The sequence below is a fragment of the Musa acuminata genome, chromosome BXJ3-4 (genome assembly GCF_036884655.1).
Source record: "Musa acuminata AAA Group cultivar baxijiao chromosome BXJ3-4, Cavendish_Baxijiao_AAA, whole genome shotgun sequence".
Classification (NCBI taxonomy): domain Eukaryota; kingdom Viridiplantae; phylum Streptophyta; class Magnoliopsida; order Zingiberales; family Musaceae; genus Musa; species Musa acuminata.
In genome coordinates, this window is record NC_088352.1 from 10,516,659 (window position 1) to 10,533,541 (window position 16,883).

General features: G+C 36.2%; 2 protein-coding genes across 3 annotated transcripts; one reads left to right on the forward strand and one right to left on the reverse strand.

Annotated features, from left to right (window-relative positions):
• The first annotated feature begins 900 nt into the window (after window positions 1–900).
• On the forward strand, window positions 901–10,188 carry LOC103981358 (sulfhydryl oxidase 1). Of its 2 annotated transcripts, none has more exons than XM_009398072.3 (12): window positions 901–1,315; window positions 3,591–3,615; window positions 3,698–3,790; window positions 4,408–4,589; window positions 6,041–6,113; window positions 6,243–6,311; window positions 6,399–6,472; window positions 6,546–6,702; window positions 7,683–7,723; window positions 8,903–9,049; window positions 9,131–9,616; window positions 9,707–10,188. In XM_009398072.3, the coding sequence occupies exons 1-11, from the start codon at window positions 1,113–1,115 to the stop codon at window positions 9,603–9,605; spliced, it is 1,539 nt and encodes a 512-aa protein (XP_009396347.2). In that variant the 5' UTR covers window positions 901–1,112; the 3' UTR covers window positions 9,606–9,616; window positions 9,707–10,188. The 2 variants fall into 2 exon arrangements, with proteins under 2 accessions (XP_009396347.2, XP_009396348.2); XM_009398073.3 differs by having other exon boundaries at window positions 9,131–9,568.
• An 850-nt stretch (window positions 10,189–11,038) lies between these two features.
• LOC135635668 (uncharacterized) lies at window positions 11,039–15,029 on the reverse strand. Its single transcript, XM_065146909.1, has 8 exons — window positions 14,635–15,029; window positions 13,633–13,896; window positions 12,430–12,501; window positions 12,237–12,304; window positions 12,002–12,152; window positions 11,838–11,918; window positions 11,661–11,750; window positions 11,039–11,560 (listed from the first exon to the last, which is right to left on the reverse strand). The coding sequence occupies exons 2-8, from the start codon at window positions 13,891–13,893 to the stop codon at window positions 11,456–11,458; spliced, it is 828 nt and encodes a 275-aa protein (XP_065002981.1). The 5' UTR covers window positions 13,894–13,896; window positions 14,635–15,029; the 3' UTR covers window positions 11,039–11,455.
• Window positions 15,030–16,883: the final 1,854 nt, after the last annotated feature.

Sequence of the window (16,883 nt, forward strand, 5' to 3'; positions counted from 1 at the left end):
ATTTATATATGTGCTCCTTAACTCATGAATGCAGATTCTGCCTTTTCAACAGTCCCTAGTTATTTTTATACTGACCAAAGGAAGGATTATCCCTACCAAAGTTTCATATAATAAAATCATCTAATCTTATTAAGTATGTTTTTTTCTGGTGAACTGTGCACATCTATCCGTTCTATATAGGTTACCACTGAAAGCATGGTTCTACCCAGCCATGAATGATAGATACATCATCATCACCACTTACTAGTAGCATTCTAATCACTAATATATTTTCTAGCTACCAACAACGACCACAACCGCTCACCCAACTTGTTGTTTTTCTTTCCGTCTTGGTTGTGCTTCAATCATTCACCAGCACTTGCATACACACATCTAAACTTTCCTTTACGTCGACTCCATCATAAGCTTGATCATAGTGTCCGACAAGTCCCTCTCGATCAAGTAGATGATTGCCTATAAATCTTTTTTTTTTTTTTTTTTTACAATCAATTTAATTACAAAATTTCCAATTGACTACAGACTACCAACTACTAGTGGATTTATGTTCTATACTACGTTGCGAGTCGAAATTATATTTAGATTTTGTTAGACATCAGTCGGTTTAGAATTATGAGCTATGAAGAAGTCTCCATCTCCACCATTTTTTTCCTTATTACCACTTGCTTTTGTGTGCGACTCGATTTTATTTATTGCACTTGCAAAATTGATCTGATTGCTATCTTTAAGATTCGCATCACAATCTTAATAAACGGTAAGAGTTTTCTTCATTCTTTATACATGTGTGTATGTATACATGGACAAAGCTAAGCATTATTCTGGTAATTTACCACATGTACAGCCCAATCGCGTCGGTCCAAAAAGAATTCTCGGTATCGGCTTCTAAACATCCCCCCTTCACCCCGTGAAGACTTCCCCATTTGAGATCGAACGGAAGAACTATTAAACCCGCCCCTCTCTCTCTCTCTCTCTCTCTCTCTCGCGAGGAGATCCTTCATGGAATCTCCTTTTCCTGTACTCTCCACCCCGTTTGTTCATTAAGAGGGTGGATCTCGGCGGTCTCCGTGTCGGTGATTTCTCTTCTGCTCCTTCTTCGATTCTTTTCTGGGTGTTCGATGCCTCCTCCTGGGCGAAGGCTTTTCCTCGCCCTCGCCCTTCCTCTCCTCCTCCTCCCGGGCCTCGACGCCCTGCGAACCCTTGGCGACGGCAGCGGCGCCGATGCCCCCGACGCCGCCGTGGAGCTCAACGCCTCCAACTTCGACAGCGTCCTCAAGGAGTCCCCGCTCAAGTTCGCCGTCGTCGAGTTCTTCGCCAGCTGGTACGGACTTCGCTCTAGTTTCCTATCGGAAAGTTGACCTTTGTGCGAGGATCGGGTTGACAAAGATTTGTCGTTTCCGGTTTCTCTGCGAGTTGCGTGTTGGGGATTCTTGATCGGTGTGGTTATTGGATGAGAGAGGGCTCACTTAAATCTCTACCCCCTTTGGTGGATTTCTACTCTTGTTGTCTGGATCATAGAAATTTTGGTTTGTTGAGCAGCTCCAAATCGAATAATACTGGAAAAGAATGAAACTTTGTCATAGATCATGATGCGATTGTCACAACTTCGTCGATGAAGATGATGAAATTTCAGGCGAGTTATTGGTTTGCTCCGAAACGAGGGGACAGGTTGGCAGGTGTTGTCTATAGAGGCTTATGATAAGGTCAATAGGATGGTTTCCCATGGTTGTTCGTGAAGTGGATATTAACGTTTTGGACACTTATAAGGGTCATGCTAACATAGATGTAAGGCCTTTTGCGTTTGCCAGTAGCTAAAAGATCATATTGTGAGAAGCACCTTTCATTATAAAGGTTTGCTACTTGGAACTTTATCATTTTGGTTTCTCTAGAATTTCCTTTTCTTAAGTAAACACTGATCAAGCGAACAAAAGCTACGCAAACATGTGCCCCTGCCATCTTTAGATAGCCACTTCTCTTCCCTCCCTCCTACCCAACCCACCTAAAAGGGATGGAATTAAGAAATAACGAGAGCACAAAGTGAAACACACTTATACATCCATTTTTTTGGTAGGTCATCTCGAGTTTTCAAATATCGGTTAGACTGTTATGTGCAAATGGGTACTTAATATACTAATCAAGGACTGATATCTGACCATATAGCTTGAAAATGCTTAATATTCATTTTATATTATTTTATTCAGCGATACCAGCTGTTATAGGTCAGTATGTTTCTGTTTGTAGAAGCGTATGCAACTAAAGAAAAACAAGTCTTTCAATAAAAAAAATGTTGATCCTGGTTTGTCTCTAGCCCAGTGATCTTTAAACTCTCAAGAAATTGGGAACTGATCCCAGTCAGTTGATTCCCAACTGTCTTTCTCCAGTCGGATCTGACAATCCGATCAGATAAGTATTAAACTCTCACCGCAGGTGTTTGTGATTATCTTATGTGAGAATGCTGTTTCTAGTTGAGGCACTTGTCCATATTTCTTTATTCTTCTCTCTAAATTTCTTTTAATCTCTTTTTCTACCTCCACTTCTGGTTATTTTATACTTTGGGACTCTGTCTAACTAGAGTTCATCAACATAATTCTATCTAATTAGCTCCATCTGAGTTGGTGTGGCCCAACTAAATTGGTGATATCTGGAAAACAAGGGCACATCAAATAAATTTGATAAGAGCAAGCTACTCTATTTGAAAGCCTCCTTCCCAAATTCCAAAAGAATACATATTTTCTTAAACAACTCGGTTGGCACTTTGCAGATGGAATAACAAGATTTTGACAACTTGAAGAAATATTCCAAGACTAGTTAACTTCTTATTCTATGATGCCTCTGACTCTGTCAGATTATTGGAATGCTGTTGTGTACCCAGAGGTTGTATGTTTTAGGTTTGGCTTTTGCTTAAGATATAGAGCAGTAAAAAATTGTTCCCTTGTTGCTTAACAAAGTAGTGTTTCAGACAATCACTTGATCAAAATGAATGCTTTCAGATAAACATCTGGTGTCTATGTGACCTTGGCACAAAAGATCAATCTATTTCTTACAGATTGCATGGTTGTTCTATTTGATAGGCAACGCATTGTTGCAATATAATATGGTCATACGATTTCATAAAAGAATGTGATATAGTCAGAGTTAATGATTCTCTTTTGTCGGTCATTACCTTTGATTCTAGTGGTAAAGGGAGGAAACAATGTCCTTTACTCTGGAACCTCGAGTGGATCTTCTATGAATTATCATAGGGTAACGAAAAGGTAACTGTAATTTTAACTTGATATTTATTACCACAGTCTCCTGTTGGATTTGATATTTGATGGGATATAAATGAAATTTAGTTTTCTGATACCATAATCTGTTGCTTTCTAAAATGCATTTTGTCATTGGTGCTGGAAAAGTATATTGCATTTATTGATTCTGAAATTTGCTTGCAAGGTTCTAGGATTTTATTAATTCAATTGGTTCAACACACATTAGAAGGGATGTTTAACTTAAATCATCATTTTTACCAATTTAAATTTCCAAATTGTATTTTGTGTTGCCTTTTTCCGTTATTATTTCTTTTTGATATGTTTCATCTTAAATCTTTTATTTTGCAGGTGTCCTGCTTGTAGAAACTATAAGGTATATGTGCATGCTATTAGGATTGATTATATTTTAAGTTTTTACTTATGAATTTGACATTGGTTGAGTAACAATCACATAGCCTCAATATGAGAAAGTTGCCAAGCTTTTCAATGGGCCAAATGCAGTGCATCCTGGGATTATACTCATGGCACGGGTTGATTGTGCAATGAAGGTATGGTTTCTCTGATTCAAACATAGTATTTTTTATATGTCAATTATCAAGAAGATATTTCTTGCTAATATCTTGGGTAGATATATACTGCTTGTTCGTTTTTCATGTATATATTTTCTGCCTATGAGAGAAATGGGAATTAAGTAGAAATCTTAGAATAAATTGTGGAATTTGGTATAATCTATGGTACTGAGCTTGAAAGACGAGGGGTTCCCTGCACCTTCCTGGGTCCTATTTTTGTCCAGCTACGTGATGATATACATTTGATCCCGCAGATCTGAACCTTGTGGACTAGTTGAGGGCAGGAACAACATTTTTCTATCTCAATTAGATCTGACTAAGTAGAAAGTTGACTGGGATGGACGATTTCTGGTGCTGACATGGTTGCCAAGATTTATATTTAATCACATGAAACTATAAAGTTCTGTGGTTTATCAGAGTGGTCTATTTAAAAATTTTGTTTCTTTTAGTGAACTTCACAATATTGATAAGTGCAAATTATTGGTCTAGTTTTGCATCTTCTTTTCTAATTGGTTTATGTAATATTTGATCCATATACTTAGTAGTTAGTACCACAAAATTAATGAGTAATACTGTCATTTTCTTTGGCAGTGCAGACAAATGCAGATCTTTGTGGTAAATTTTCTGTTGGACATTATCCTATGCTATTCTGGGGCCCTCCACATAAATTTGCATTTGGTCGATGGGACCCTAAGCAAGACAAGAATGAGATACAACTGATTGATGAGTGGAGGACAGCAGATCACCTGCTCAGTTATATAAACAAGAGAATTGGCAGGCAAGTTGTACTTATCAGTTCCTATTGTATAATTTGTGGTTTTTTTTTGCCTCATGTTCTGACAAAATGGCAGCAGCACCTGTTTAATTTAATCGTAGAAATTGTTCATCTGAAAGTAAAACAACGGCGGAAAACCTCTCTCTTATATAGTATTGCAAACTACAAGAGTGATGTCAATGTTCAAAATAATTATTTTGTTAATTTTCTTTATAAAAGTTATCATGGTAATTGCATCCACCTTCAATTTCTTTGTCAATGAATTGTTCTTAAAATTGAACTAACTCACTAAAGGGTGATCCAAATGCACAAGGCTCCAACCGATGTGGGTCCTAGCGAAGCAACTAAAAAAGAATTTTTTTATAAATAGTCAATTCCCTTTCATGATTGATGTTCATCTATAGTTTTGTTGTATATACCTTGCATTCTAACCTTAATAAGACTCTTTAGGCAGCATAAAATTTGAGACAAGATGTTTATACTTTGTGTTACTTGTTATTTTCTCCATATGTTTGTACTAGAGATGAGAGCTCCTAGGGGCCACACATAGGGCTCTACTCTCATGTCAAACACACTTCATACCACTGGGAAGAAGAAAACATATCTTTCATTAATTTCTTTATAAACTATAATGTGATAACTAACTACCCATAAAAGTTAGCCTTCCGTAGACTTGCAAGGTTCTCTTTTGGCAAAAATACAATTTTAATGTAAATTCTGGAAGTCCCTAGGCCTACGTAAAGAGAGATGCAAACCTTAAAACTTACTTCGTAGTGACTTAAGGACTTCTCAAGCCAATCTATGACTAAAATAGGATCCAAAACGAGAATGACATGGCACATGATTCTGACTTCCTATTTATCAATTTAAAAAGACAAACCTTCATTTGAATTTAGAAACTATATATATATATATATATATATATATATATATATATATATATATGTATATGTGACCACTAACCATTGATTCAAACCTGACTCATTCCAAGCTGATCTCTATCTGAACTTGAACCAACAAATTAAATGCCTCTGCATTAATCAGCCAACCATTGTCATTTCAAAAATCTTGTGTCACTTTTAGTTGGTATTATTTGTAGAGAAGACCATAAAGAAAAACTGTATTGGAGCATGCTAGATCTTAGCTATCATTTTGTTGTCGCTAACTGCAAGTCTCTCTTGAATGTGGTTTTGGAGATGATGGCCCAAGAGTTCTGTATCGATTGCCAAAAGATGATAAGAATATGCTTAGGTTTCACTTTGAATACTTTCTTTATTTTAGTTTCTTACCCAACTTGTTCATGAGTTTTCTTTTTCACTTTAATATCTTGGACCTTAACTAACTGCTCCTGATCAATGTCATCTATTGCTGCCTTAGAGTTAATTTTAAGTCACTGAATCTTTCATGCATCGTAAGTCATCAGATACTACATCTTTTTTACCTCTCTTTTGCAGCTCATTCGGCTTGGATGATGAAAAATATGAAAATGAGGATACACTCCCAAGGAATGCCTCTGATCCGGAAGAAGTATGCTCTTCTAGTCACTCTGATTTATTTATATCCATCATGTGTAATTTTTAGTTGAGTTTTTCATTTAGCAGTGAACTTTAATGTGCTTTTGGAACTTTCCTTGTTATTGATTCTTCATCTTCTAAGATTGCTCGAGCAATTTATGACGTTGAGGAAGCAACAGCACAAGCATTTGAAATAATCTTCCAGAACAAGGTTGAGTTCTTTTTCTCTGGATGTAGTGCCTTTCTATATTTTACATTCTCAAAAGAATGAATTTATGTGATGATTGTACAATTTCAGATGATCAAGTCAAATACTCAAGTCCCACTTATAAAATTTCTTCAACTTTTGGTGGTTCATCATCCCTCAAAAAGGTCAAAGATCAGGCTTTTTTTGTATATAGCTTATAAGATAGACTTTAGTACTTATTCTGGAGTTAATTATTAGGTGTCGGAGGGGAAGTGCTGAAATGCTAGTGAATTTCGATGATTTGTGGCCTTCAGATCCCATATCACTGAGTTCACAGGAGACCACCATATTGCAGCAAGTAGATGCTTCCAAGTACTATCATATTTGTGGCAAGGAAGTTCCTCATGGGTACTGGGTAGGCATTCTACTTTATTACTCATTTTGGAGCATAGTAGTTGGTTCTTTTCGTTTAGAGAAAATTATTAAATCCAAGTGATTTAACCCATGGAATGTTCATGTATTTGCTTGGTTAACTAGCCTAACATCAATTTTTGGAATAGTCGTAGAATTGAAATTGATTTATTTCAGTTATGATTCAGCTTACAATAATTTGTACAAGATAATGTGATTTTTGTATGTGCTTGAAACAAAATGAAAATACACCCTGACCTTTTTTTTCTTTCTGCCTTCCCACCACCCACTTAACCCACTCACCAAATATATAAACTTCTGTACTTGTAAAAGAACCTGCATGTGATTCTTTATGTCTGATGCATAGATTGACAAATCAAATGATTAAATGACAACCTAATTCCTTAAGCTACTAAAAGGAGAATTCCATCATAATTTACTTGGAGGGTTCACCTTTCAAGCAGCAAGTCATGTAGTATTTTATATCCAAGTGAACTATATATTTCTGTTCTGACCTTCAAAATTGCATAAAATAGTTGAGCTATCAAGTTCCTTGAAAGATGTGGGAAAATCAGATCTGTCGAAAACTGGCTATTGATAAGCTAAGACTTGGTCTTGTGAAACTATAACCTGCATGTGATCTTTTATGGCTGATGCATATATTGACAAATCAAATCATTAATGATAACCGAATTCCTGTGTTAATAAATATGGGACCAGCATAATTTACTGAAAGGTTCACCTTTGCATAATTCTTGAATGCATTGATTGGTGATGTTCTGTCCTGCACATTGAACTAATCTATTCTAGTGATGGTAATAAAAACAGGATGAGAAATGGACAGCTACTGTTCTTGTTTGTGAAGACTATCTAAAAGATTTGCTAAATTGTGTGTGACATTAGAAAATATGAGTTAGTCATATGTATATTTAAATAAGTAGCAACTTTTTAATATTATCTAATGTGTGGAAATTTATGTTGCAGATATTTTGCCATGGGAGTAAGAAGGGTACCAGAGGTTTTAGGTAGTTTTCCAACCTTTGCAGATACTGTTCTTTGGTATTTTGATTACTGTTGTACAACAAAATAAACTTATTGGTAAAATTTCATGTCGTTTGCGGAATCTGTATATTTCTTCAAAAATTTTCATGCATGATGCATCTCTGTCATGATGATGACAAATCCAGTCTATGTGTAATTGTAGAACAAATAATTGTTAATATTTTAGAAGGTGATTGCCATTATTTTCTTCTTCTGGGTCTTCTCGTGGGTAGTAAAGGACATGGAGGTAAATGATCTGAGGAAGCAGGGTGATGGATTGTTTCCTTTCATGGATTTTCTGATATTTTTTATACTTATTCTTGGGTTTTCTAGATGTATTGATGCCAAATAATGCCTGCAGCCTTTGGATATTTCAACCTGTATCTCATGCCTAATTTTAACAATTTGTTAGATACAGAAAAAATTATACCAGCCAACCATGTAACTGTTCCATTCAAAATCTAATGTAACAGGCAATGGTCCTCATCTCTAGTACACCTTTGAATGTAATTCAATACAACTGCTTCCTTTGCAGTTTCTGAAAGATTTATACTGTTTTTTCCTTGTTTTAACAAATATAATTTAAAAAACAAACATAGTTGATATTAGCTGATTGAACTATAAGATGGTTGTATGGATCTCTGAATATAATTCCAACTTTATGATCGTGATGTGAGTTTTACTAGGATCATTAGCATGCAGGAGTTTATGCTGTGAAGAATCTTGGATGTGGAATTATATTGTAGGAACCTATATGAATTTAGAACATATCATGGTAATTGAATAATTGTTTGTTCAACTTAGAGAAATATGAAGAGTCTTAGGATATATTGATTTATTTCCTTCACTGAATGGTGGCATTTGAATGTGCTTTCTGTCTCAGTTGTTATAAGAAACATGTTCATCCAAACACAAATCGGTTAGACTTTGGTGGTCATGCTTATTTGGTCTCATTTTAATATCACCATGCCCAGTACCATTTTCATCTGTTATACCTCGCTGCCATTAATACCTTCTTGATAGGTGGTATTGATTATTTTATGCATTTCTTGCATGCATCTTCTGATGATACAGTATATTTAATAGATCATATGGAATGAGTTACTATGGAGAACAATATATGGTGACTGTATAGCTTATTGGAGTAACTGTGTTTGTTGCAGCTGTGGCCTCTGGGTTCTATTTCACTCCCTATCCGTTAGAGTTGGAGATGGAGAGAGCAATTTAGCCTTTATAGCAATATGTGAATTTATTCAGAATTTTTTCATCTGTGATGAATGTCGCAATCATTTTCATGAGATATCGTCAAGGTATAAAATATGATATTTTTTTAATTCCAAGAATTTCAATTTCTTATCTATGTATAACTCACTTTTCATTTGCGCCTGTAGTGTCTCAGTACCATTTAACAAAACCCGTGACCTAGCAATGTGGCTGTGGAGAACACATAACAAGGTCAATCAGAGATTGATGAAAGAAGAAAAAACTTTGGGTACTGGTGATCCGAGATTCCCGAAGATCACTTGGCCTCCGAAGCAGCTCTGTCCATCATGCTATCTTTCCTACAGCAGGGAAAGCAATGGCACTGAGAACATAGAATGGGATGAGGATGAAGTGTTCCAGTTTTTGGTCAGATATTATGGAAGAACGATTGCTTCTTCCAAGGAAGCAACTCTCAGCAGCAGTGACGATGCAGCTTTGACATATGACATAGCTTCCTCAACCAATGCAGTGACAGTTCCCATCGGAGCTGCACTAGCCATCGCGGTTGCTAGCTGTGCATTCGGAGCACTAGCTTGCTTTTGGAGGACCCAACAGAAGAATCGGAAGTACTTACACCAACTACACTCTCTAAAGAAAATATAATTAGTAGGAGGGTAATCGTTCACATGTTTTTCTATTATTAGGCAATACTATGGTTTTGTTCAAGAAAGTGATCTACTTTGTTACCCCTGCTAATGTTTCAGGCACAGAAAAGGTTGGAACTGAAGGCATCAAGAACAAGTCAAACTATCGCTTCTATGAACTGAAGCAAATATGGATTATTGGCTTCATGAATGATATTCACCAGAATTCGCCATCAACTAATTATCTGATTTTTGGTTGTCTGCCTGGAAATGAGCTGTATACTGTTTTACAAATTCACACTACAATTTTCAAATAGTATGTCAAACTTATATTAATTAGCATCAAATGTCAGGTAGCTCTGCATCTAGCAACAATTATTGGAAAGGTCAGCTGTGTGGAAAAAACTGGGAAGGGTTGGAGACCCTTGATTTGTAATTCAAATCAAGTTTTCTTTGGGCATTAGGGATCAAGACATTTGGTTATCTTATAAAGGGCATAGTAGTAAATGGCTTGGAGGTTGATGCAGAGCTTTGAGATGACACCAATGAACATTGAAGTTTGACTGATGTCATCCATTGAATTAGAGACTTCAATTTTTCAAGTTTTAATCTTCAGGTGAATGGTGAAAGTTGAAACTATGGGTGTATGTAAAATCTTATACCAATTCTTTGACTATATGACATTCATTCAGACTTCAAAAAAAAAAAGATATGCCTGTCAATCATAATATCTGAATTGCAAATCATAATGTCCCATGTCACCTTGTTTATTAACACCATTGTTTCAACAGTCACCTATTTTCATTCAAGTAATGTGGAATTTGATTTGGGGTTGTGCTCTTCTTATTTGTACCATGGTAAGTATATTTTTATCTCACATCGGTCAGGAGTATTTCGATCATAATAATATGAGTAATCTGTAGTCTTTCACCAATTTCTATTAGTTGCTACAGGATTAAGTTAACTTCAAAAATGCATGATGGGAAACTATTAGCTTGATCACATCTTGATAAAGTAAATGGAAACTGAAAGCAGAGTGAAACCTGTGAGGCACCAATGAATTACCACATGAAATAATTATTATAAATTGTTCTGTTTTTATGTTTTACCCAAAGCATATCTTAAACAAAAGAGATCAAACAGAAAATATAAGGTCCAATGTGGTGGAACACTGCAGAAAGAAGTTACCAGGAAGCATGAAGGCCTCCTTTTGCTTTTGTTTATCCATCATCAGTCTTTCTTCTCTACCAATCATCCACAGTTCTTGTAAGTCATCTACCTTGCTTCCTTGTTAATTCACTAAAATAATTCACTCAACATGATGGTTTCCCGTTGAAGAAGATACAAGGCAGTGGTCACAGTAAATTGGATATCACAATTCACAGTACTCAAATGAGCTGGAAAATCAACCATACAATTTCACAACCGATGATTTTAATGAGTATTCACAGCTAAATTCAAGCATTAAACTTATTATATAATTGAATAGATTGTGACTTTATTTACAAGAACACAACATTTATAAGGGTGTAGCCAATTCATACATTTCATCACATACATAACCACACTTCATCTTCATGGACTCGAAGAGAGTGGCACCATTATGTTGGGTGAAACTACCTAACATACTATTTACAGTTTTTGATACCTCTGCTACTTGCTATGCAAGTATTATAAAGCTCCTGGAAATTAAATGAAGCTTCGGTGGTAAATTTACTAGCTGCGGGACTTTTGAGTTTTTCCCTCTCTTCTGTTTTATTCCATTTTCCTTCTTCAGTTTGGGAATGAGCAAAACCGACAATTTTTTGCATCACCAGAGATGCAACAAGAATATCACAGGACTAACTTATGTGCCCAAAGGCATTTCGGTTAATGAATGTGGATAAGATGCGATGGAGGTTGAGTCGATTGTGAAGAAGGGTGCAGATGCTCATCCTCTCTTTCCGATGCTGAAATAGAAGATTCTTGCATTTCCTGCAATGGAGAAACATTAGCTGACTTGAAGAAAAAGAAAGAAATTAGATGTTTAATCTATATCTAGAAAATGTAGCAAAATATTTTAAAAAAAAATTACCTGCAGTTGTTGCCGTTGGTAAAATGTGGTAAGTGCTCTCAACATAATGTAGAGAGGTAGGATGATGCCAGCAATCCTCAAGAGCAACAGCTAGTTTTTGGTGAAAGTATAAGTCAACATCTAAGAAATAATATAACCTTTTTTTTGTATATATTATGAGTTCCAGTAAAGCCTTACTGTGAAAAGCGGGATCGAATACTGCTCAGCTCCACCCGCGATAAATGGGAGAGAATGGTGAAGAACCAAAATAACCATGAACTGGAAACAGAAGATTCCAATTTTCAACTGCTACCTCAAAAATAAGGGTTGGAATTTCATAAAAGGAAAGAAAAGCAACTCACTGTGGCAACCACTATGCGGCAATACATTATGCTTCTAGCGTTTGAAGCTGCATGGTCATAGTAGCTGGATGCCAGAAAAGCACGGTCAGTTTGGGTCATTGTTATATATTGATGATTGTGGATATCCCGCCTTGAAATCTCCCAGTTTCCCCTAAATGGATCATATTTCAATCATAAGATCATTTGGAACCCAAAAATTCACTGCATTTTAGTGAAAAAGGATCAGAGCGAGTACCTGAAATTCATAGGAGTAGTCCCATAAAGAAACAACTTAGGAGGGGCCGTATAACCTGGCTGAAATTGCTGGATCCATATTATAGCACGAGTGATAAGAGATTTAGTCAAACACTCTGCCACTTGAAATTGGAACGACTAGACCATGGATGCACATATGAAGGTTATGTATCAAGAAAACAATCACGAATTACCTGAAGGCATATCTCGCATGTAGTGTCACCTTTTTCGTTACACCACTTCTGCACACACTTGCGGTGAGCATACTGCAGGCAGTAAAAGATCTGATTAGAAGATATATTTTACTTTATAAAAGCAATCACTATTCAATATTAATGAGCAGATTTGTTTCAACTGAAGAAAGCTTCACCAATCTTGCTCATTAAATTGTGTTCAACCAGTAGCAACTTTCCCGTTAAGTATTTCTGGACAAGCAGAAGTATGCACTCAGCATCTAATGCTTTTTCTACCAAAGTGAATTTTCAGTGTTACTGAATGACATCATGGGAAAATTTTGAATAAACAACAAGTTGGACATATTGAAAGCTTTTGTTCTATGCATCAGCTATGATGAGTTTATCTTTAGAAGTTATAGCTTAAAATATTCTTCTGTGTCATTCTTTCTGGTCATAATTCGCACAACCAAAAATAAATGCCATGTAGAACAAGTTGTTGCTGATGATTTTGTTCAACACAATCCGATCAACTGCTTTTTAACGTAGGAGGCAGTACCAAATGAAAATAGGAGCAACTGATATTATCGAGCTGCGAGCTAAACCAACAAGCGCATGATAAAATATTTGTAAAGAGAGATAAAGCACAAACGCAGAGCTATAGACATTCTCCATAAGACCACTGTTTCCATTCTCATTAAGCTAAACTTCAAATGCTGAATTGGAACATTTTGCAATCCCCTAAGAACACTGCCAATTATGTTATTATAGAAATATAATAGGAAACTGATCATTCGGTTCTTATATGATACCTAATAAACAAGCAACCTTCTCAGTTTGATGCAAGGAAGGACACTTCACTACTCAGCTAATCAACCATTATACGAAAAAGAGTCAACACCTGAAAGTTAAATTACTAATTAAATTACATCATTCATGATCAAATAGCAATCACATCAACAAAACTACTCTCGTAGTTAAAGTTCCAGATTCATGTTGAATGTTAATTAGTTATACTAAAAAACTGCTGATGTTCCTTGTTGCACCTACCGTCCACCACCGAAGTGTTGACATCACTATCGGTATTTAATCGCTGTACAATGAAGGATTTGCAACTAATAAAATAGTCTAGCAAAACTATCCATCTTAATTGCATCATACCGAGAAATAGACGTCAACATGGAGTTGTTCTACAGTTTAGGAAAAAAAGTATATTCCTTTTACCTTCAAGCTTCCACAGCAGGAACAGGGAATCTCCATGTTAGCATCCTCATCCTCATCCTGGCAGATTCGGCACTCGACCAATTTACTAATGAACACCCCATCCCCAACATGTTTCTTTTTAGGAGAAAGATCAGTTTCCTTCTCCACTGTTGACAATGAAGCAATTGGTGTGTTTGACCCCTGATTTATCCTTCCTATGGCAGCTTCAAGGGTTGACTCCGTGAGCAAGCGGTCCACCAACAACACAAAATGGTCCCCCATTCACTTCATGATTACAGAGAAAGTAAGACAAAATCATCAAATAAATCCATATCCATTGAATAGACGATACTCGGCTAAAATCCAACAAATCAATTAAAGATTATTCTTTCGCAATTAGGTTTTCATGCTATAACTCGAAGAACGGACAGGAGGACTCGAGCTCATACAAGAGCAATGATTTAACTGCTTTCAAGAATAGAAAGAAACCAAAAGAAGAACATATACAATATGAAACGAGGGCTCGATAGAACATGAAAAACTTACAGAAAAAAAGGGGCAAAGGCGGAAGCCAATCGAAATGAATCAATTTTCAAACGAAAAGACATCAAGAAACGATAAACAAGAAAAATATGGATAAACATATAAGGTTTTGGAACGAATTTAATAGCTCTAATACCTGAGAACTTATGTGGATTCAGAGCTTTAACAACCCTAAGATTCCGACCATCAAAACGAGTAACTTAGTAACCCAGAAGCCAAAAAAGGAAGAAAAAAGATGGAAAATTTTCGAAAAGGAGACGCCTTTCTCCATAGACAAACAAAGAGAAACGTTCCAGAAAGAAGCGAAGGACCATCTAAAAACCCTCTACAACAACAACAGCATATGGATAGAAAGCAGAAAAGAAGCATAGCACCATGAAAGGAAGTAGCGACCATTACAGAACAGCCAAAACAAGCTAGAAAAGGGGGAAGCAATGAAAAAAAGGTGGCAGCTTTTCTAAGAGTCTTCAAAGGTCTCACCTTTCTCCTCAGGAGAATACCGGCAGCCGAAGAGAACGAGCAGGAAGAAGAGGAGAAAGAAGGCTTATGAAGTGGTGTTTGGATACCTTCGAGTGAAGAGAAAAGCATGGTGGGAGGAAAGGAAAGAAGGGGTTTAAGAAGGAAGCAATAGATGCAGTGCGGTGTTGAGTTCATACAAAAACAATTCAAAACCAAATCCTTTTCATTCAATCCAAATCCACTTCTCTCTCCCCCTCTCTCTCTCTCTCTCTCTCTCTCTCTCTCTCTCTCTCTCACTCATATTCTTTGATCCAAGGACAAGGTAGGTGCTATGCTGCATTAACTTCTTCCATCAAATCATCCCACATCTACTGTATGATGAGGATTGTAATATTTATATACATTGCAAGTAACAAAGTAGCTTCATTTTGGTGAAGCCAGCCTTGGAAGTAAATCATAAGAACTCATAAAATTATCATGAAAATAAGCCAACTGAGACAATTTTTTCTTCTTTACAACAAACAAATAAAAATCACTGTGCTGTTTTGATGGCTACATCTCTCTTCTGTGCAGTCATTTTCCAAGCTCAGATCAGAGTATATCCATCCAAGGGATGTGGTCATCGTGGCTCACCTATGCAAGACCAAGAGGTTTGGGATTTTAATATGGCTGAGGTTGGTTTGGTTGGCAACCTCCCCTATCAAGTCACGGCTTTTAGGCCACCTTGTGAGATGATGCACTTCCAATTTAAGCAATAGTATATGGTGAAGGGGGCTCTCACGGCATTGGCACACCTCAAGAGATCTTTGGGGATGATGGTATCAGGGCTTTGTGGTTGACCAACCTGCCACCTCTCCCTTCAAAGGTTTTGGGTTCATGTTGGGAAACATCACATCACATCACAGTGCCTTGTTGAAGATGGAGAATAGGCATGTAGCCAAGTTTCTCCAATGCTAATTTAGATTCTCCCCCCAATAAAGCACAATGGTCATTTTCAAAATGTGGCCAGAAGCAAAGAAAAACAACTCTTGACAAGAACTTCTTTTTCTGTTCATTGAACTAAGCCACAAAGTTTGACCAAATATCAAAAGATATTGTTTTTTTTTCATGTTTATTCATTTAATATATTCATCAATTTTTATTTTTTATCAAACATACACACTATACTTATAGTACAGTTTTGTTCTTTAGAATTGATACCAATCAATGGATGACACATGGAGAAATAAATTTGATAGTTCCAAATTACACAATTTGTAAGTGCTAGTAAAGCATTAATACTTATCTTTTCAATAAGAAATTACATTGTATGATGTGGTGTTTCGTCGCTTCTTTATCCATTTATATATATATATATATATTTTCTTTTATCGAACATTAGGATGATTATTTTTGGATATTGGAGAACAGGTGATAGATATCTAATGTTCTTTTTCCATTCTTAAATTGAATATATAATGTTTCATATTTATTCATAAAACATATGAATTAGACTTGCATTAATACAATGTTTGTCATGTATTGAAGCATCCAATTCTCACGTTTTCAACAAGAAATTACATGGCCTTCAGGTACAGAAACATTCTTTCTGGATAAACATGGATTCCATATGATGTGGCTTTGACTCAATTTTCTCTCTCCTCATGGCCAAATGATGTCGGCACAAATCTTCTATCATAAATCGATAAGAATGTTTGAGAAATGATCATCTTGGTCCACTGAGACATTAGACAAGTCAAAGCAGCATACCCAGATTTTGCTGGTCAAACCTATTTGTCCCATGGTATAGTTTATCATGGACTCTTCATGGTCAAACCAGCAGCAGAAATTAATTGAGCAAGTCTAACTAGAAAATAAAAAAAAAAGACTCCCAAATCAGAGAGATTCATAGAACACCAAAACCTTTAATTCTTCTCATTGACCTGATAAAGAAACTCTGATCTCAAAGCAATTCTTTCCCTCCTCAGAGATCAACGTGCAGTTCATGCTCAGAAGAGTGGAGTTACTGATGTTTCAAACCATGACAAAAGTCAAACCCTCGAGATGTTATTCAAAGTCAACCCTCAAAACCAAAAGAAGGGGAAATATATGGTGTTATAAATGGCTGTGATGACATGTCCACATCATGAGCATCAAATAGGCATCCAAAATAACAATGAAAAGTAGTGGTTGATCATTAGCTCTTCTAAAGCATTATCTTTACATATCGAGGATTTAGATTTTTCCAGACTGATGCTTAGGGAAGAGAATCTCTCAGAATGTGTACATGT